General features: G+C 36.7%; 2 protein-coding genes across 2 annotated transcripts in view; one reads left to right on the top strand and one right to left on the bottom strand.

Annotated features, from left to right (window-relative positions):
* Positions 1–333: 333 nt before the first annotated feature.
* On the bottom strand, positions 334–6,818 carry Ppcdc (phosphopantothenoylcysteine decarboxylase). Its single transcript, XM_067134549.1, has 3 exons — positions 6,616–6,818; positions 3,967–4,629; positions 334–2,240 (listed from the first exon to the last, which is right to left on the bottom strand). Exons 2-3 carry the CDS (start codon positions 4,615–4,617, stop codon positions 2,091–2,093), a joined length of 801 nt encoding a protein of 266 aa, XP_066990650.1. The 5' UTR covers positions 4,618–4,629; positions 6,616–6,818; the 3' UTR covers positions 334–2,090.
* Positions 6,819–11,749: 4,931 nt separating this feature from the next.
* The window catches only part of LOC136856615 (pecanex-like protein 4), an 83,685-nt gene continuing 72,132 nt past the window's right edge, over positions 11,750–23,302 (top strand). Inside the window, exons 1-2 of the transcript XR_010858424.1 lie at positions 11,750–11,953; positions 15,296–15,615. The gene's annotated coding sequence lies outside the window, so the exon portion shown is untranslated. The remainder of the gene's footprint in view (positions 11,954–15,295; positions 15,616–23,302) is intronic.

Below are 23,302 nucleotides of genomic sequence, written 5' to 3' on the forward strand. Positions count from 1 at the left end.
ACGACCATTAGTGGATTCAGGATCTCTTGACAGGTGCTAGATAATTCTTTGTGACATGACAGTGTGGCTGCACCCTTGTATAACTGGAAATGAAACAAGCTGGAGAGTGGCACACAGTGTACACCTTGATTTTTAACACATTTTGTACACTGGTTCTTTTGTTTTCCATCATTAGACCCATAACTTTTCATTTCCACAAAAATGTCATTTATGTCAGACTTATGCTAAATGCAGTCCTACAGTGCAATATGATATAGATATTTCTTGTATACTAAACTACAATGCCATCTATGATATACTACAACTTCCAACAGGTTGAATAAGACTGATTCATAAACTTTTAAAAGTTTTATTGAATTCCTAACTCTACTTAACTATACTGCGTATGATTTTGATTATCTTATTCATTGAATTTATATCCTATGTGAAGACTATGATATACAGTAGTCAACTCAATGTAAATAAGACTTACCCAAGGCTTAATCCAATTGGAGCCTCTTTAAGCTTAAGATGGTGTCACAAGAGCCCATGTTTGTATTCTGTACTTTGTAATTTCTTGCCAACAAACTTTGTCATAAGCAGCCAATCTCAGTGGCAAAATGAAGTAATATGTTCATATTTAGAATACCGACATTACGAGCATTATCAACTGATCTGAAGTTTGCTGGCAAAAATGAAACCAACTTTTGTCACACCATCCTTAAGCTACTTAGCATGTCATTACGTATCCTGTAATAACTACCACTAAAGTATTTCAAGAGATAAAATAATGACAGCACTAGAAATAAGTCCTTGAACCGAGAGATGAGCTGGGTGTATAGCCAGCAAAGAGAACAATGGAAAGTTGGCACATGCTCAATACCATGGGCAAAGGAGAAAAGGATTCATTGGGAGATTACCACAAGCCATCTTACATCACCCCCAATTTAAAGCGTTTCCAATCATTTTTTCTTCTACTGTCAAAATAGTATATTCTAGATCAACTGTAACTGAACATTTCTGTGTAGAAAAAACTGTTACTGTACAAAACATTCACAATTAAATGGAAATGAAAAAATTTCTGAAACTTGAGAAGCGTCTGTTCTTAACTTGATTTCAAGATTCTTAGGTTGAAAAATGGCCCTATGCTGAAAAGAAAAAAATCACAGAAATCAAATTATTTACAAGTAAAATATAAATCCAACATATACACAGTTATGTCTTAAGAAAAAACACAACTAAAAAAGTAATGACTTGGCAAATATACATCAATTGTACATGTAAGAAAAGGAAGTTACGAAAAAAAAACAAATTCTAAATGAAATCCCCTCAAAGCTTGTATTTGATACAGTAGGTGATATGCAAAATATAAACTGTATTACACATTATTGAGCAGGTTCTGACCTCAAGCATTGTGAAAGCTCAGCGCAGACCAACTGTTTTCAACAGACAGTGGTGGACTTCATCAAGCGTCACAGAGACTTGAACAATGCGCAGGTATCACAGCAAGGTATAAGCATCCATAGATAAAGCAACAACAGTCAAATGCGAATGAAGGCATCTTTACTCCTGACAATTTGCATAGCACTTTGCATCTATCATGCAGGTTCCGCTAACATATGAAAATATTTTACTTTTTTTTTGGAGGGCAAACAGTCCCAACAAAGCTCATTACAAACACCTATTACATTAGCTGACAGATGGCGAGGTAAAAACAATGCATGGCAAACAATGTAGGATGGCTTTGGAACCAAGCAATTCGTTTTTTTTACACTTTGGTAACGTACAGGCCTACGTGAATTTATAACCTACGTAGGTTTAGAACCCAACAGGCTAATGATAAAGTACTATTCCTATATGGGATTTTAAATCTAGTCTGTACTTTTTTCATAAAGGCCTTAGCCACAATATGCTATGGTTAGGATGAGGCTACCATATCCTAGATTTTGATGTAATACCTACTTCACTATCAAAACAGACTTATCAATATTCCATAATCTAGGATAAACAGTACTACAGTAACTTCACCGTAATAACAGTCTTGACTGATCGTTTTATGATATTGGTACATCACATCACTGACTGACAAAATGCAACGAACTGAGGTCAGCTCAGAAGGGTCCGTGGTGCACTCTTTGAGCGCCAGGTAACTCTTGCATGACAGCGTCTACGATTGTGCTCACCTCCGCCATGGCTCCCGCACCAACATCTCCACAAGCAAGTCTCTTGTTTACCACACACACTTCTATGTAACCCATTTCCTGGAAAATTTTATCAGGGACAATATTTTAAAGATAATACTTTAATACTAATTTTAGGAGACACAACATCTATTTAATATCTCATATAAACTCGCTTAATACATATTTTTAATACCATAAATTTAAATGAATTAAAATAAGGTTTAAGTGTCAGTTACACTGTCATTTATCACTTATTATAAGCATCCATCCTTGTGGAACAACCCAAAATTATTGTCAAAAGTTATTTAACGACGTCTAGACTCTTATAAGGGGAACCTCAAGGTAAAAATTCAAGCAATACCAAGCTAAAGAACCAAAGGGAAAGGATGAACCAGTCTATACAACCATTGGTATACATTTTTGCAACATTGCAATATTCACACCATAAGGATAACCATCTAAAATGATCTTATACAGTCAGCAAGTTGCTATAACAATCACCTCGCCAGCAATTCTAAGAAGAAATGCATTTAGACAGCAACAATGTTTTCTGGCTATGAGAGATGCTGAATCATTTTCATACATCATCAATATGCGAGATTGGGGTGCGAGTCACTTGTATCATCCCCAAGTGTTGGGTCAGCATTTGCAGTGAGATTATGGGCTCACCTTACTGTAATCTGTTCTATTAACATGTTAAGTACTACCCTACCAACTCTGGAAAATTCAACATCTGAATCATCAGCAGAATTATGGACTATGGTGAAAAACAGAGTTAATAAGAGTACAGTATTTATTTATTTCCTCTTTCATTCACTCGGTATGCTACTTTTCCCATATTTTTTCTTCTCAACCCCTTCTTGTGAAACTGCAATAAGAATTTTACTTTCCCATTACCTGGTCCATTATTAAAGTAATATTAAGATCTTGGGGACTACATACAGTGTATTTATGAGTATTTTTCAACTGAAAGAAACACTGTTCAATAGACTGTACAGTACAATGCTATATCGTTCTTATTTCTATATTTTTTATAAGGTTTGTCAAGTACTGTGCTAGTATGCATGTACTTAGGTTAAGTTTTGGGGCATGCTATGACAAATCATGGGCCTTTACTGTAATCTGCCCCTTTTTATCACCCTTTGGCTCTACTGATGCAAACATGCACGAGGTTACAGTATACAGTAGTACCTCAACTTTAGAGAATCTTTGGGGTCCTGGCTTTGACAGTAACAAAGTGTGCTCAGTAGCAACAATCACCCCTTCTTACAGCCTGCGCTTGTAAATTTTCTAGATATCTTACAGCTAGCAGGTATTCTGTATAGTTTAAGAGATTTATCTAAACATGTCTATCTACAATGATAGCACAGCAAAAGTTACCATAATAACATAGATGCTAAGTACATGAGTCCGTTAACTTGAGGTCCCTTTGGTTAAGATGTTACTTACTTTTATACTGGTACCCTTCTGATATATTTTTTTTCCAGGATTCCCTTTACTCATTCAGCTATAATGTTTTTCAAGCACAAACATTCCACTCTAGGAAAGCATGAACAGCAAGTTAATAGTTATTTTGGATTGTTCCATGTGCACGCATTATAAAAATCATATGTTATAATCCTAAGCACTGCAACCCTGGGCTTAGAAAATGGCATGCAAAGATTCAAAACCTTGCTGTAAACTGAACATGTTTATAACCTGAGGTATCATAGGCTTGAAAATGAGATGCTGGCATGTAAATAAAAGTAGGCTTGGCATGTGATCAAACGTAACTTTTGAGTCTCGATTGGAAAGGAAAACATACCTTGAGCATGGCAGTATGCTTCATGGTAAGTGGGTGTTTGTACATCTGAGTATTCATTGCTGGGCAGAAGATAAGTGGATAGGAAGCGTTCCAAGCTCGTACAATGCATGTTAGAAGGTTATCACATAAACCCTGTGCAATTTTAGCCATAGTATTGGCATCTAGAGGTGCAATAACAAGAACTTGGGCCCAGTCCCGCAATGCAATGTGGAGCACTGGATCTCCACGTCCCTGCCATGCAGACCATTCGTCTTCGTCGAAAACAAAATTCAGGTCAGGATAGAGAGACCTTAAGGCACTGTCTTCCTTGCCTTGCAAAGAGCCACTGGGAGGGCTCACAGCACCACAACGGCTACACCTTCCACTTGACCTGTTGGAGTCTGGTGTGCCACTCCGTTTTTCAAGACCATTATCGATTGACTTTTTATCAAGCACAAGACTTGTCTGGAGTCTCTGACCCAAGTCCAGACTAGGTTCTACCTTGGCTTGACATCGTAAGAAGTGGCATGCACGCTCTGTTGGCACAATGACAACGCTAGCTCCCCGGTTCTGTAATCTACGTGCCAATTCGGGGACCTTTATGGATGCTACACTTCCAGTGCAACCTAAAACAACTCTCGGACCAGCATCTAGAGGGGGTAGTTGAGCCATTTCTTCTTTGATCTGAAATTCACAACACTGCTGTATTTTGGGCTGATAATGACTTGCAAAATAAATGCATTAATCAAATACAAGCTCTACCGGTCCTGACTTAAAATGCATATTACTTCTTAAGGGATTTAATTGTAATTACCATAGGCATGAGTTTTACTGGAATGAAAATTGCAAAACATAAAAGGAGAAATACACAAAAGATTTCAGTCTGAAACAAAATACAGTATTCTTAAATACACAATTCAGTATTCACTGGCATAATCTCAATTAGCTATCCAGCCCTTGTGGGCATTAGGGGAAATGAAGACGCTGATATAGCAGCCAAAGCTGCAACTACTATGACAAGACCACACATAAATATTTGTATCAGTAATTATCTAGCATCCCCCAAACCCATTATAATACAAAGAATGACAGAATACAGAAACAAATATGCACAGATACAAACATACAGGATCACGAATTAAAAATGTGTTCAGAGTGCATCCCTTTGCCAACCGTATGTCCAATTTTTGTTTTGCTCGCCTAGTCTGTGCATACAATACTGTATGTATAGTGTATTGTGTTTTAGGATGAAAAAACGTACAGTAGTATATAGATTCTATATCATACTATACTTATATAGGCATGAAGAGTACAGTCCCCAACTCTCAAACACTTCAACTACTAATATTACTAATAACAGCTGTCCCCCTATCATCCATAACCTCTGTTTCAAAAGGGACCTTAAATAACCATCTTTATTACCTGTGTCCCACGAGCTAGTGCACGTTACTAACTGCTCCTGTTGCAACGTGTCAACACAGAACTAAAGTATGAATAAGTATCATTATCCACTCTCAAGAATGAATGAATACGTGTGAGTCTTTAATTTAATCATTACAGTATCAGATGGATTTCCCTCTTCTCCTTCCTGGTATTTTGCTCACTTCTATCTGATCTTCCTTAATAATGATGGGCACCAAAAGGTTCAAAAAGGTTTCTAACTTTACCAGTGCTAACCAACACCCCCAACCTTTTTTTATGCAGAGTCCCTTCCACTGGAAAATCATCCACACGCAGGATGCTCATATCGAAACTGATCATGGAAAATCTAGTGTAAAATTGTTAATGATGATAAAGCAGTGTAATCAAGAATTATGCAATGCTAAAATCTTAGTTCTTTTATCTTTTAACCTAATGACTTACATATCCTTCTGAATACCAATTAATGGAAGCTGCATCAATCTGCAAATTGGTCTGTCCTTAAACTGAATAATTCTAGAGGTATCTCTACTAGTTGTGGTGCAAGAAGTCTAATTTTATAAGGACCTCGGTTGTTAATCGTTAGAAACAATTAAATTTATTCCAAACAAAATATTGCTTAAATTTACCATATTCAGCTCTGTAAGAATACCTTAATAATTCAGTGATTATTTTTCATTGTATTTTTGTTTTATAGTTTTGGAATAGTATTAAATTATACAAAATAGTGTTAGGTAATTTTACTTTCAAGTACAGTACATTGTAATAACAAAAATTCCGTTTATGTACATTATATCAGGTATGCAGTTTTCATGTTTTCATATTACACTGCTTGGAGCTTCAAATAAAATTCAGTAGTACTGTACAATTTCAACATACATTAATCATGGACAAAATCAAAACTTTAGGAATCAATGTTTAAGCCCATTTTCATAAATGATTTTCCATGTATGGCTGAATTAATTATTTTATTAAAATATCTAGAAATCAATAGGTATAATGCCTTTTCAGCTTCAAAACCCAACCCTTTAGATATAGTTTAAATTACATTGTCGGACTCTTTATAGAAATATCTATCTCACACTACCCTACCACGGCAAAATAACCAGGTTCAAATGTTACCACAAAATGTTCCATTAAAAACAGTACATAGAAACAAAACCAACTACGATTATAAACTCTATTTCTATACCAAGTCTGATGCAATAATGTATAAAACTCATCCCACTTCTTAAAATTTTACATGCTTACCTAATATTTACAAGATCTATATTATGTACAACTGCAGGATACTTCAGGAACTCTGTTTCTCAGGAGCCAAGTCACCATATCCAAGTTTAACCCAGTCTTCCTTAAACATAAGACCTTTTTCCATTCGGCAGGCTAAGTAATCTCTGGACTGTTCACGGCAAAGAGAATTCTCATTCTTATTTTCATGCAAGCACAGCATGTACCTGAGGAAATATAATATACCTTGAAGAATGCAGCTTCAACTCTAATCGGTAATGCTACTATAACACAGTAACTGTAATAACGGCAGCATCAAGAATAATCCAGAAAAATAAACTTAAATCTTGAATAAATAAAACATTGCTCTACAAATGCCTTAACAGTCAGCTGTGATAGTAACACAAAGCCCCAAATTACAAAGATTTCAAAATGAGGTGAAGTCATACATGAATAAGTAGCAGTACGTTGCTAGGTGTCATACTACAACGTATGGAAGGTAGGCTGGGAAAAGTGGTGAGAATAGTTTATTACAATTATTATTATGTATTTTTAGCAGCAGAAGACCTGTTACTGCATGTTAAAGAAGACAATTACTAAAACCAAATGCAATAAAAGATGTAATATGAGCACACTCATATAAGCATACATTCTAAGTATAACTCACGATGTTTATCTAATGTTGCATTAAACAATGCTGACACACAAGCAGTCAAGAAATAGACAATTTCACAAATTAGAAGGCTAATCAATTAATTAAATTAATTAATGATTTCAAAGGTTAATTTCAATTTATGTACCTCATGAGGGGAGGAGTATCCTAGCAGGTGGGGCATTCTTTACAATATATCTAGTCTGGTAACAATACTCAGGGAATAATTAATATTTGATTATTCCCTATATATTATTTCACCTTAATCTACGGACCAACAGCTTATGACCAGAGGCTTCAAACTGATGCCTCATACAACAAGAAAAAAATGTACTGAAGTTTCTTTGGCGCAATCGAGTTTTCTGTTCAGTGGTGGCCTCAGCCACAGCCCACAAAACTCTTAGCCACGGCCCATGAAACTCAGCCAAGGTCTGGTGGTGGACTATGTTGTTGGTACCTATAGCACTGCCAGAAGTATGATTATGGCTAAATTTAACTTTAAATAAAATAAAAACTACTGAGGCTAGAGGGCTGCAATTTGGTATGTTTGATGTTTGGAGGGTGGATGATCAACATATCAATTTGCAGCCCTCTAACCTCACCTCAGTAGTTTTTAAGATATGAGGGCGGGCAGACAGACAAACCAGGTACAATAATTTTCTTTTACAGAAAACTAAAAACCTGATTAGCATGGCAATACCAATCACAAGATGCTTTATTTCTTGGAATTTACTTTACTTTTACAACGTAGCTTATTTTCAAATACATCATCAGATTTTGCAGTTAGTACACATAAAACATTTTCATTTTCAACCCAATACTGTAATCTAGCAGCAAGAACACTAGTATTGCCCACAAACCAACGTGACAGAGATAAAGGAAACTTACTTAACCATAAACTTTTTACATTCTCCCTGATGATCCAACGGAAAGCTTCCTTTTTGAGGTGGCACAGGCGTGAACTGCTTCTGGCCAAAAGTCATAGATGCCATTCTTCATCTGGCTGTTTGTACAAAGTTCTACCTTACCTGTAAAACAAAGTAGAGCTTAAATACATAAATCAATGATATGACGTCAACCTGAATGAAAAGTTCACTGGTTCCAGATGTTGTTTTCATAATATCTATGCAAAGGTCACTAATATTTGCTGATTGTTAATAAAAGAAACTAAATGAGTTTTGGATAGTATAACCATCGGACAAAACCTGAACAAACAAAGCCATATCACACAGTATTAAGAGACATAGATGAGACTTGATGTCAAAAGTTGATGCCTATGATCAGGTTAGCATCACACCTCTAATGAAGCATGAGATGACAATATGACAATGTCCATAGCACTATCTACTTAACTACCATCACAAAGACTATCGGAAGATTATTTAAGTACAGTATGTCTGGGTGCTATATTTCCAATTTCTCACGACCAAGGCATATTGTGCTAATCAACCGATAATCAGCTCGTCATGATTTAAGATAGGCACGCAAAATGATCCCACAACCAACAGACTGATCTTATTTGAAGTACATGCCAATGATCCAGGTCTGCAGTTGGTTGCTGCTAATATTCTAAGTTACATCCATAAAGGAAAAGTAAAGGGTGAATATAACAATGTGGATCTCCTGCAACGAAATGGCTTGGATTTTTTATTCTGCAGTAACACGAGCCCCTGCTTAGGGCAGTCAAGGATAACTTGAAGACCATGATAGACCAAAACTCCTAGCTGGCTGGGAGGCCATGGTGTAGCTATTAATCAGAAAAGTTTAAATATGGATGTACTGTAAAGCAATAGGTAATTTTGAACATCGAAAGAAAACCTAGACTCACCTAACCTATGGCACTGTGTCCCGCCTCAAGAAAAGGCATTACCTCCCCTGGATCTCTACTCAACTATTAGCCTACCTTTGGTATTAGTAGGGTCTAGTACTAGCTCCACACAACTGATGTAACAACAGCCACTACTTATTGGCATGTTCCATCAGAGTAGGCTACATATAAGATATAAGATGACTAAACTTTCCTATATACTGTACATCAGGTTGCACTGATAAGGAAAAGAAAGTATTTTTATTGTAAAAATGGTTTTTCATAAAAACAACACAGTTTAATGCAAACTTCAGTTAAATATAAGTCTCCTTTTGGTCAAAATTACCATTAATCATAACTTAAATAAAAGAAATTTTTTCAAACTTGCTTACACAATGTCTAATTCTGCCACCTCTTAGATGAGTACATTACTTCCAGTCCACAATCAAGCATATCAGGCAAAACGTTTTATCACAACCGTGTATGTCTTCACAAATAGCCTTCTTTTCAAGATTACTACTTACTCTACTTACTTTTGTTCCTGTGTTTCCTGTAAATTGCTGGAGTGTCATTTTGTAATTCAGTCTTTGTCTCATCACATATGCCAAAGCTGAAAAGTTACGCTGCTCTTAAAGCTACAAAACAATGTACTTCCATGATTTTGACATACACTTCTGACCAAAATGTCTAATTACTCCTGATTACAAGAAACTGTTCAGATCATGATGGGAGGGGGCCCAAGTTGGAAACCATAACTTTACGGTCAGAAACCAATGCACTTGGTTGGGTTAGGTTAGGTTACAAAGATTAGGTTACTGAAAATCTTTGTTCTTTTACACATTTACATTCTCCCCCTGTCAAAACTCCTTTTCCCACTTGTTTCCACTTCACTGTTGCATATAGCCTAGGGGTTACTGTAATAGGTTAACCAAGCATTTGTGATGGAAATGAATACCAAATTTTTTGGAACCACATCACAAACTATCAGAAAAATCCCATTTCCACAGTTTTACATATTCCAGTATTACAACATATTAACATCAAATGCTTGGTGTGGAAGTAAGAACCAAAGTAGTGAAACTGCTGAAATTAGTTAGAATTTCATGTAAAAATAATGAAAGGAAAACGTGCAATGGAGGCTGCATAAAAATAATGAGACTGCAGTGACCCTAGCAAATGATGCCTTAGATCAACATGTTGGAAAAGAAACTTACACAGAAATAAAATAGGCTTGGATGAATGAGAAAACAAATGGGAATCAGGAAGGATAATCTGCATGTTCCCAAACAAGGGGGAAAAGAAATTATTCAAGAAAATTTCATAAAACTGAAGACTACTGCCGCAGCCTAGTTCCCACCAGTCGCCGACTGGAATATGTATCCCTTTTGTTCATGACTCTGATATTTACCATCTTCTGTTTATGTTTTTACATTCATCACGAGGGGCTGGTACTAAACACATCAACCATTTTGCAAATAGGCTAGCACTAAACTGGTAGTTACCAAACCTGAGAGGGCCAGTAGTACCCTTCAGTTTTATTGACAACTCAACAGCCTTAAATGATGTCCATTAAGAACACCTCCAAAAATATAATTGGCCATTTCAAAGCAACGTAGGACTAAGCCTGGGTCTGAATTAGTGTCAAAGTCGTGACAGTTGCTTGGACCTGCGTTGAAGGAAAGAGGAATGTCTGTGCCTTGACACTAACCTAACCTAACCTAAACCCAAACAGAACCTAACTAGCTAAATTAGGTCATCCTGAGGGTCATCCTGATATAAAACATGAACAGATTCACTAAACTTAGTACAGACCTACGCTAAGCCTTCGTAGCAAGGTGGCTGTCAAAATTCCATCGTCATTTAAAAGCCCACTATAAACCTACGCTACGATAGCCTTCTATCCAACGAACTACTGATGCATGAGCTATCTAAACCTCTAAAAGAATGGAATAACAAACTAACAACCAAACAAACAACAGCAGTCGTGACAGCACAGGCCTAGGCTTCCCTAACAGCCGGTGATTGATGATCTTAGTTTCGTTTCTTGAAAGTTTCGAGGAAAGGAAATCAATGGAGCTTTTTGTATGGCTGTTTAAACAACAAACAAGACTCACCACTTTATAAATACGAGTGACAGCTGTCACACACCAAAATTTGGGTTGAAGCACGGGATTGGTTGCCTGTGTAAATATTCTCGTAAATAAGGTTACTACAGCGTTTCGGGCGACAAAGCGACGTAATCACAAACTCTTCTTCTTCTTACAAACATTTCACATTTTCACTCCCTCAAGATATGAACTCCAGTTTTTTGTTATTTTTTTAAAAAGAAATATTATGACAGTCAGTGAATTGCTTACACACACACATGCAAATATGTCTATTACTAATGAAACTCTCCTCTTGGACCTATTTTTTTCAGTAATGAAAAAAACATGATGGGAGAAGTTGCGTCATTCATGTCATCCCCGAACCATCATCAACTCAAGTCAATCTTTTTTTATATAAAAAATAATATTTGGTGGCAGTCAACGAATTACAAACATAAAAGTGTGTAGATTTCTACTGGTAACTTCAGCTTAAGCCCATATTTTTCTTCGTGTTAGAAAACACAATGGGAGAACTTGCATCATTTATTTCATTTCCGCCCACCCACCATTATCTCTAACAACCCCTTCAGCGACTACTACAAACGTGTAATCAGTCGAAGTAGCGCTTGGTTGAAGGGTGCAGTATCATAATCACGTTTGTTAGGTCAGTGTATTTCACAATTTTTACTGTCCACCCGAGATGTAAATGGGTCAAGATAATGGGGCTAGCAGCCTCATTTACGAAGACTAGCTGAGAAACGGAAGGCTTATCAGCGTCTACAGAGGGGAAAAAGTGTGTCGCTTTTACCCAAGGAGGTTAGATTTACTTGCTTTACCCGTCCTAACTTTTTCTTTAATTCATCCAGTTTATGTATGCATGTGTATGTGTGTCTGCGTTTATGTTTGATACTAACGTGTCCAACAACAGCTTGTTAGCCTTGTTCATTCTTTTAACACTAACAAATTTCCGTGCAGATGACCATCCCAGATTTTTTCGAAAAAATATCAATCTCTGTAGCCATCTTGAGCTGTCGGCACAAAGCCACAAGAACAATTCCTTCAGTAACATCGGCTGCCTCGTCATTAGGCCTAATCTCAACCGCGTACGGGTTTCAGCTTTATCGTACCTCCAAAAATGAGCTAGTGCACATGTGGCAAGCATTAGGTTACAACATCTGAGAATTTCTGAGCATCCAGAAATTTTCACCTGAAATGTTTCTGTTAAGGACATCGTCATTATGATCCTTTATTTTTGGAAGCCCTACTTCCACGCTCTTTTGATCCATTAGACTGCCAAATTTGTTTTTCAGTTATCTGTTTATAGTTTCAAAGAATAACTTATTTTTCCAACTTCGCAACACATTTAATAAAGTCTGTAGTTTCACCGTAAGTGTCTGTTTTCGCGTCTTTTTAAAACTTGGGACAACTTATTGAATATTCTTGGTCCCGTGTATTCAAAGGGCGTTTCCAATTATATTTGTTGCATCCATGTGTCATTAATCTATATTTCCTTTACGCTTGTATACATTGTTATGCTTTCGTTGGTGTTATTTCTGTTGAAGGACTTTTACATATTACCTGGAATTTACATATTACCTTGTTTATTCATTACTGCAATGTATACCAATGTTTTGTTAAAATACATATTTTATATTTAATTCTGTATAAGAATGGGCGTGTTTCTATCCCGTTGGAAATTATTCAATAATATTTCCGCAGCCTTGTTAATTACACCCTGTAACTTTCGTAACCACTGTGGAGACTGTTACAGTAAACTACTCTTGTGATTATACGATTAAGTATATCTTTGTTGTCTTCATTTCTCTGTAATAATCGTCACTGTCCTTACCATTTGCACTTTTATATAATTTATTTTTACTGTTTTAATATCAATATTTTTTGGGGGAGCCCTTTCTTTTTAGTCCTATATACTGTACAGTGGTTTTATTTTTTTTTTAGCTTAAACCTTTTCCTCTGCTCTCCATACCTTATTTTTGTCGTGTCACCTGAAAAAACGATAACTTTTAATATATATATATATATATATATATATATATATATATATATATATATATATATATATATTGTAATTATGATCATTCGATGACGTAAACACCAAACGTCGGCACCACAAGGCATGCATTGTGGTATGCCTATGTCAGAGATTTTGAAGCCAATGTAAAGTTTCCGATTTGTATTTTAAAAGTTCTAGGAATGGGATGGATCTTGAGCCAAACCAGTGCATCGTTTTAACTGTTTATTCACTCAGAGTCTTGCATCATAAGCTGACGCACTGCTGCGTCAAGCGCTAAACTAGACTCATCAGGGTCAAGCACTTATCGTCACCCGTGCACTTCAGATCATTTATCACAGAGACATTAGCGATTTTTCTAAAAGCTGATTCTCATTTCCTGGTACTGTACAATGTTGCGCATTTCAAAATGTTCAGCGAGCTGCCAGTATGGCAAAGTGTCAATAATTCTTGACAGAAATGACATCTGATATGGGTCTATATCATCGGTTCTCAGTTGGTGGTCCATGGACCACTAGTGGTCCTTGCTAACATTGTGGGTGGTCCACAGGACGCTCCCTATGTCTTGGTAATAAACTGGAGATTGCTACACATATATATGAATTTACAGAAATGCAGTAAGAACATTTTAATCCAGATAAATAACTGACCATCCACTTTATTGTATTCTTCCTATTCAAAAAGTATGATGTTAATCATCATTCTTTTTATTGTATTATTCCTATTAAACAAAATGTGATGACAATCTTCAGGTTGTAATTCTTATGTAAGAAATGTATATCAGTCTAAAATTTTTATCGTCTATGCTTTATTTATCGTAACTCAGTAAAGGAATGGTACACGACATTTTTTTTTTTTATTGAGCTGAAGGTTCGTGACCTGAAACGAGTTAAGAACCACTGGTCTGTGTGATCCTAAGTATTGTTCAACCGTTCAACCTCTGCATTCTTGGAATCTGGTTTTACTCATGTCATTTTCTCCTTTCTAGTTTGTAACGTTATCATTTACAGGTGCATCAAAACAATTTCATAAAAAATTTCCGCAGAATCCACATAGGACAACAGGTTCATGAATAATATGATTAAGCGCGCAAGGAGGAAAATGACTAACTTTCGCGTCAAACAATTACGGCAATAAACTTCCGTTGAAGATAAGCCTTAGCTAATGGTAGGGATTTATAAAGGCACACACACAGATTTACAGGAAGTCATTTTTCTCCGTAAGCAACCTAAATCTTTTATGTGCTAATTGCACTGGCTAAGAGAGAGAGAGAGAGAGAGAGAGAGAGAGAGAGAGAGAGAGAGAGAGAGAGAGATTACAAGTAGCTCGCAATTACAGAACTGCATAACTTTTCCAACGCAATAAACTAAATTTTTCCGTCCTAAAAGACACTGGCACTGCATAGTAACGTCTGACCATCAGAGAAGGTCGTCACCGCGGCAGTTGAACAACAAACAACGTAAACAAGACTCGTGGCTCTTATTATAGGTCTTTGCTCGTGTGGCTCGCTAACCTGTCGATCCGATACGCGGCGCCCGGGCGGTTACTAGTACTAGCAGAAGTAGTAGTGAGTCGAAGTCGAGCGCGAGCAGGTGTGCCGTTTGTCGCAGGCAGATCCCGCTGAGTGCGGCGGCGTTGTTCTCCGTCATAATTTCCACTCTATTTTGTGTCTCTTCTCAATCATGGAGGTGGACTTCCCAATTTTAGCCATGGTTATCATGATGGTCTATCCACTGATGTTTCTTGGTCTTATTTTATATGTTTACGTGTTTTAATTTGCCTCTCTTCTTCTTCTTGTATACTTCTTCGAGACGATTGGCTTCCCTTCTGATTCGTGTGCAGTAATTCACCCAGTTTGTGTGTGTGTGTGCAGTAATTCTAACGTTATGGTCTTCACCTGCATTTTCCTCCCCTCATTTTGGCTGTGCTAATTTTGAATTGCTCTTCAATCTCTTACTCTGTCTGTTAGACTGGTAAGTGTCACTGTTGTCAATTGAATTCTTTTTCAGTAGTTCCTTTAGTAATTGCAGTATCCCCTTTAAATAACTCTTTAAATTACATTTCTTTTGAAAGTACTCGCTTTTCCTACGACTTTTTTTTTTCTTTAATAATGACTTGTCTTTCAGAACTGCAGTTCTCAGCTTGCGATTTCCCCGTGAACTTTGAAATAGAAAGAAAAAAGTGAACTGAGTCTATCGGAAAAAAAAGAAAAGCGAAGAAGTTCACCGTAGTCGCAACTGCTCGCTCAGACTGACCGTGCCCTTCAAATGCGAACTGTCGTGAAAAACCCGTGAGTGCATTAGTTAGAAAACAGTAAGAAAACTATTCAGAAACCATCAATACTTCCTCCCGTCGGTAATGACTGGGTTGGCTCAGAAAACGACGGAGCTTGTCAACGAATCAATCATCGGATCGTCGATATCTACTTTGGCCGGGGTCGCTCTTGGTGAGTTTTTTTGGAAGCAATACATTGATTTGTTTGTCGATTAGATTAACGGGATGTGTTTTAGTGGTGAAGGTCTTAAGGTGGTTGCCTTTAGAATGTGATTATCATTGTTATTGTTGTGCTTCCTGCTCGAGTTCTTCGCATGATGGTCATATTATGCCGGTAATTATTGGTGGTAATGTTATAACATTGTTTTTTTGCGTTTGGAGAAATTTGTTCATACCTGCAAAGGAATATTTGATAAATATACTTCAACAATAATTATATATATATATATATATATATATATATATATATATATACTGTATATTGTAAGTATATGTATGTATATACTATATATATAATATATATATATATATATATATATATATATATTATATATATATATATATACTGTATATTGTAAGTATATGTATGTATATATATATATATATATATATATATATATATATATATATATATATATATATATATATATATATATATATATATATATATATATATAAACACTTTTACAACGATGCATAGTTGTAGAGTGCAAATTTAACTCGCTTCATATTCCAAGAGTGCAGCCATCCAAAAATCAGAGGAACCCCAAATGTTAGAGGAATGAGGGAGGGTGGTTGGGGGAAGGGACCTCGAGTCAATAAGAATGAGTATTCTACTTCGCGTGCCACTGAATATTTGCACTGAGGAAAGTAGGTGCCACTTTATGCCCCAACGCAGCGCCACATACACGCGTTGCACTGTCAGTTTATTCCGGCTATTCTGGATCACCCTCATTAGTGTGAAAGAAATTCTGTTAAGGAAATGAGACCCACAAATTATTATTATTATTATTATTATTATTATTATTATTATTATTATTATTATTATTATTATTATTATTATTATTCAGAAGATGAACCGTATTCATATGTAACAAGCCGACCACAGGGGCCATTGACTTGAAATTCGCGTTTCCAAAGAAAATTATGGTGTTCATTCGAGGAGAATTGTATTAGGGTAGTAATGTAATGCATTGCATTGCACAAATTAGACCAAATGATGGTTTAACTTTCATACCTTTAAAAAAAACCGTGGTTTATAAACCTAATTGTTCAGATATTCATCAACACGAATTCTTTCTATAAAAAAGGAGAGATAAACTGATAAAGCTATGGTTATTCAGGTTAGAAGGCGGTTACAACTCGTCCCCGTAGGGGGTAGCGCCGTCAGTGCACCTCACGCGGTGCACCGTAGCCATTGCTCAGGTTCTTTGCAGCGAGCCTTCGGCCCCTAGCCACAACCCCTTTTCGTTCCTTTTACTGTACCTCCTTTCATATTCTCTTTCTTCCATCCTACTTTCCACCCTCTCCTAACAATTGATTCAAAGTGCTACTGCGAGGTTTTCCTCCTGTTACACCTTTCAAACCTTTTACTGTCAATTTCCGTTTCAGCGCTGAATGACCTCATTAGGTCCCAGTGCTTGGCCTAAATTCTGTATTCAGTTCAGTTCAATTCAGTTCAACTTGTTGTAACAGGACATGAAGGAATCACGTTTTTATAACATTTCATGCACCGTAATCCTAGGTTCTCCATTACAAGCTACGTTGCCTTAAGAACATTCCGACATGAAAATAGAATTCTTTGAAGACGTGAGTAATTATTATTTCGTTATTATTAACTTTACCGATATGAGTGACTCGAAAGCTGATGTTAAGATAAATATGACAACTTTTTTAAAATTATTATCGTGATTATTTTAAGTTTTTAAGCATATATATAACATAAATAGAAATAATCAACACACAATCACGTGTGGAACAGAAATAAATTTCTGACTCACGTCAGGATCGAACCCAGGTCTTTCAATTGAAAGGCAAGGGCGCTGCCCACTGGGGCCATACAAGTCACAAAAGAAGTGGCACTCAGGTTCCAACTTCTTTTATGAATTGTATGGCCTAGTGGGCAGCGCCCTTGCCTTTCAACCGGAAGACCTGGATTTGATCCTGATGTGAGTCAGAAATTTATAACATAAATAAATGTTCAGAATACCTTAGAGCTCCTGTTTAACAACGGCTTTCATTCCTTTTACTGTACCTCCGTTCATATTCTCTTTCTTCCATCTTCCTGTCCACCCTCTCCTAACAATTGATTCATAGTGCAACTGCGAGGTTTTCATCCTTTTACACCTTTCAAACCTTTTTGCTGTCAATTTCCGTTTCAGCACTGAATGGCCTTAGCTGCCCCAGTGTTGGGCATTATGTCTAAAATCAATCAATCAATCAATCAATCCTGTTTAACAAACTATTGTTTGCAAAATCACTCAAATCTCTCGAGGTACAATTTTCCACAAGCCAAACGTCTTCTGCAGTTTCTTTAATAATTCAGCTGAAAAACCTTTTGGACAGACTTAACAGACTGCTATAAACCCTAAAGGACTAAAAAAAAAAAAGAAAAAAACATTCTGTTATCGTGTCTTGCGTAATATGCTAATGAGTTCGTTCATTCATAATTTAATCAATGCGACAAATAATCTAATAATAGTTCTGTCACATAAATAAAGATATCACAAAGTTGTAAGTGCACAGGAATAAAAGACAATTTACCAAGAAACCTCATACAAATATTCGTGTTCGCATGCACGAACATTTTGCTTGCCCACGCATATATGCATGCATGCATTGCAAACGTTTCACTAATACTGAAGAATATTCATCCCGTCTTCGCTTCATTAAAAACAAGTAAAAAAAAATGCGCCGAAGTTTCTTCGGCGCAATCGAGTTTTCCGTACAGCCGGTGCAGCGCATAATCAAGGCCACCGAAAATAGATCTATGTTTCTGTGGTCTCGGTATAATGCTTTATGAGCCGCGGCCCATGAAACTTTAACCGCGGCCCGGTGGTGGCCTATCCTATATCGTTGCCAAAAGCATGATTATGGCTAACTTTAACCTTAAATAAAATAAAAACTACTGAGGCTAGAGGGCTGCAATTTGATGTGTTTGATGATTGTAGGGTGGATGGCCAACATACCAATTTGCAGCCCTCTAGCCTCAGTAGTTTTTAAGATCTGAGGGCGGACAGAAAAAGTGCGGACAGAAAAAAGCGCGGATAAAAATAAAGTGCGGGCGGACAGACAAAGCCGGCGCAACAGTTTTCTTTTACAGAAAACTAAAAATCTGCGCTTTCTTCAAACAACATTGAAATGCGAAATGAGCAAATATAGTATGTCTGATCTGATTCAAAGCAAGGTCACATAGACATTCCTCGTTCCATACATAATATTAACAAAAAGATATAGGGATTCTTTACCAAAGAATGCAAGTTCGTGATGAAATGATTGACAGCATAATATTGCAATGTTATTCCCAAGGATCACGGAAGCTTTGCACCTTGCTGTGTGCTATTCAGTTAAGGGAATCAGCCTGGGGAATTAATCCTTCTGGTTCTGAAGAGAGAGAGAGAGAGAGAAATGGAAATGAGTAACTTGTCCTTGGAAAATTATAATCTTGCCGACAGATACTTCAGTTAAGAAAGTCAGCCAAGAAAATTAATCCTTTATACTCCGAGGTGTGTGTGTGTGTGTGTGAGAGAGAGAGAGAGAGAGAGAGAGAGAGAGAGAGAGAGAGAGAGAGAGAGATGCGTATCAGTAACTTCTCGGAAGATGAATTTGGTTGATAAATCTTCAATTAAGAGAGATCGATCAGCTTAGGGAATTAATCCTTCAGACTCCGACGAGAGAGAGAGAGAGAGAGAGAGAGAGAGAGAGAGAGAGAGAGAGAGAGAGTCCTTGAAAAACGAATTTTGTCGAAAAGTACATTAATGCATTGTAGATTTGCTGCAGTTTACCAGGAGTTTCATGCTGGCCTCAGTCAAAGTGTGGAATAGTTTTGCCTAGTGCAGTTGTGGAATCTTCTGATCTTCAAATGTTCAAGTGAATTGAGGATCAAATTCATCCCTGCTACCTGCTGACGTTTCCTGAATCCAGGTTTATCGGTCTTATTATTTATTTATCAACATTTCCTACAACATGGCTCGGTGCTACCCCGGCCTGTTATCAACGCGTCGCCTACTCCGAGGTGCTAGTACTAAGATATCGTTTATTATACTAAGATATCGTTTATTATACTAAGATATCGTTTATTAATATAATTTGTCGACCACGCAACATAGAAATGGGTGTACATAATACTTTGATCTCCGAGGGGCTAGTACTAAACACGGCGTCCCAAGGAGCTTCCCCTAAGTCTAGTACTATCACCTCGGAGTAGGTGACGCGTAGATAATAAGCCAAAGGCGCACCCATCTCTCTCTCTCTCTCTCTCTCTCTCTCTCTCTCTCTCTCTCTCTCTCTCTCTGCAAGCTGACTTCCCTCTGGAGCCATCTTGGGTTTATAATAGTCTGTTGACACTCTCTGTTCATTAGGGTTTTCAGCTGAAGACTTAAAGAGAGAAAGTTCACTTGGGCTATAGAAGTAGCGTATCGATTACTGTCAATGCCTAAAGCATTCTGTGTTTCCCGAGGTTTCTTTTTGCTTCTCGTAACGGAATGGAAGGTTAATCGACCAGTGTGAGAATTACGGGGTCTTCAAAATGCTGAGGTTCATTTGAAGATCTGAATGAATATTATTATTATTATTATTATTATTATTATTATTATTATTATTATTATTATTATTATTATTATTATTATTCAGAAGATGAACTCTACTCATCTTCTGGGTAATAATAATAATAATAATAATAATAATAATAATAATAATAATAATAATAATAATAATAATAATAATAATAATAATCAGGCAGGTTTAAAAGAAGTATTTTAGTAACACATGCAGTATTTATTTTTCAGTATCCTAACACTGATTTTATTTTCATGGCATGTATACATACAAGTACAAAAACGATTCATGATCAGCTTCTAAACAAAAGACAGAACCAGTTAAAAATGCGAACAACAAAATAAAAGCAGAAAAAAAAATTAGCGTAACAAAATCATCAAGGTTTGTTAAAACAGAATTATACCGTTGGTTATATTGAGAAATATCTTCAAATCTTGCTCCTTCAGTGCCCAAAGAAACTTGAGTCTAATGATAGCGAAGTTATCTTTGATTAAGTTTTAATTTAATTTAATTTAATTTAATTTAATTTATTTTATATTTCATTTTAGTTTACTGTAAAAGAAAACTATTGTGCCGGCTTTGTCTGTCCGTCCGCACTTTTTTGTCCGCCCTCAGATCTTAAAAACTGCTGAGTCTAGAGGGCTGCAAATTGGTATGTTGATCATCCACCCTCCTGTCATCAAACATACCAATTGCAGCCCTCTAGCCTCAGTAGTTTTTATTTTATTTAAAGTTAAAGTAGCCATAATCGTGCATTTGGCAACTCTATAGGAGAGGCCACCAACGGCCGGTAGTTAAGTTTCATGGGCCGCGGCTCAGACAGCATTATACCGAGACCACCGAAAGATAGATCTATTTTCGGTGGCCTTGATTGTGCGATGTACAGAAAACTCGATTGCGCCGAAGAAACTTCGGCGCATCGCATTATTTTATTTATTTATTATCGCTGACTGGATTTTTTGCACGAAATATTCTACCCCTCAGTACGAATTATAACTCGTAATATTTATTATAGTATAGTTATACTTCAGGGAATCACAGTTTTTAAAAGTTTTACCCTAATTTGTGTCCTGACATCTTGCATTACAGTTTTTGTCATAATGACTATTAGCCTCGAGAAAATGACACATTTGTATACGGATGTGACAGCCACTTACCAAATGTTACTTTAACCCGCTATTCCAACAGAGAGAGAGAGAGAGAGAGAGAGAGAGAGAGAGAGAGAGAGAGAGAGAGAGAGAGAGAGACTATCGAAGTATAAATGTCCGTCTAATAAATTCATTATTGGCAACATGTAAGTGAATCACGAAAGAAGATTTTTCTTAATGCTAACACAGTATTAAATACCATCCTATCAACATCGTTACCTTTTACTCCCAGTTGCGCATAACATCATTTTATAACAAAAGAGAAGCTCAGTATCACCCTTTACCAGGGACTTTTATACTCCAAGACAAATGAGCATCAGCAATGGCGTCTTTCCTGCTCTTTCGGTCTAGTGGTACTAAGCTTCTCATCCGCAGCTGTTGTTTTATTCCATCTTGTACTATTACAATGAAGCCGAGTCCCACTAACTTTCTCACCTTCACCAGGAATTCTTTTAGTTCCAACTGCTTTATCCGCATTGCTGAGATTCGTCAAGGACAACAAAGAACTAGGCTTATGAGATTACTTTTTCGTAGCGCCACCTTGCTCTGAATAAGAGCGTCGTATGACACCATTGCATTGTTCAACCGGTGACTTTTAAAGGTGAATAGCGCAGCCCTTTTATCTTTGTGTGTTTTTCATCGACTCTTGTTAAGAAGCCTATGAACTTTTGTTCATCCCTTTAGATGTTTGGGATCTTGAGGTGGTTTTTGATCGGCATAACATTCGCCTATTCCGTTAGTCTCATGTGACGTTCTCCCGCCAAACTTGGTTAAAGGCCATTTCGCCCAGACTTAGACATCGTGCTTGTTTCAGTTCTGTCCTTAACCCAGTTTCTGATTTTTTGTTTACCTTCTTTATTATCTGTTGGCTGAAAACAAACGGTTGCCTGGCCCTTTTCTTGAAGAAAGCGCCTCTATTTCAAACTGGCATTGCTTTCATATTTTCAGACAACGCTTTCCATCAAGGTCTTTAGCTGACTATATAAACGTCCCTGCTATTTTCTAGAGCTGTACTCATAGCAGTCTAGTGGGCAACACACACACACACATATATATACAGTCACATTTTACCCTGTCCTCTCTAACTTACACTTCTGTTTGTTTAAACCTTCTCTTCAACTAAATAATGATCAGACGTACCTCCAGCTACTCTTGTTCTCACCATTACGTCCATAGTCTTGCTGTTCCATCTACTCTGTACTAATGTATAACCCAGCAAACTTTTCTCTCTCTCTCTCTCTCTCTCTCTCTCTCTCTCTCTCTCTCTCTCTCTATATATATATATATATATATATATATATATATATATATATATATGCAATATTTATATATATATGTATATATATTTATGTATATATATATATATATATATATATATATATATATATATATATATGTATGTATGTATTTATATGTATATATATGCATGTCTTTAAATATGGAGAGAGAGAGAGAGAGAGAGAGAGATGTGGCTTCTTATACACATGACCTGACACACACTAACATAGAAATATCCATACACACACACACACACGCACACACACAACACACACGTAGCCAGGGAACATATTGTAAAAGCACGCAGTGTGTACAACAATGCCATAGACTACGTCACTGCGACAACGCTGGACTGGGACGAAATCAAATCATGTAGTAAACGACGAGGGCCCTTGATGGAGACACCGTTGTTGTGTTAGGCATATACCTAGCCTGCAGCATCCTACTCTCCTGATCTCTATCTATCTATCTTTCTATCTATCTATCTATCTATCTATCTATCTATTCTACTCGTTCTGTCTATTTTATCTATCTGTCTATTCTGTCAATCTATTCTATCTGTGTATCTATCATTGCTATCTATTCTGTCTGTCTATCTATATGTCTATTCGTTCTGTGTATTCTATTCTATCTGTCTATCTATCTATTCTGTCTATT

This window comes from Macrobrachium rosenbergii, chromosome 36 (assembly GCF_040412425.1).
Source record: "Macrobrachium rosenbergii isolate ZJJX-2024 chromosome 36, ASM4041242v1, whole genome shotgun sequence".
Taxonomy (NCBI): domain Eukaryota; kingdom Metazoa; phylum Arthropoda; class Malacostraca; order Decapoda; family Palaemonidae; genus Macrobrachium; species Macrobrachium rosenbergii.

Coding starts and splice junctions, on each gene's coding strand:
- Ppcdc (XM_067134549.1), bottom strand. CDS start 4,617: ATGGCTCAACTACCCCCTCTAGATGCTGGTCCGAGAGTTGTTTTAGGT. Junction 2,241..3,966: donor AGCATACTGCCATGCTCAAG/GTATGTTTTCCT, acceptor AAAATTTTCCAG/GAAATGGGTTACATAGAAGT.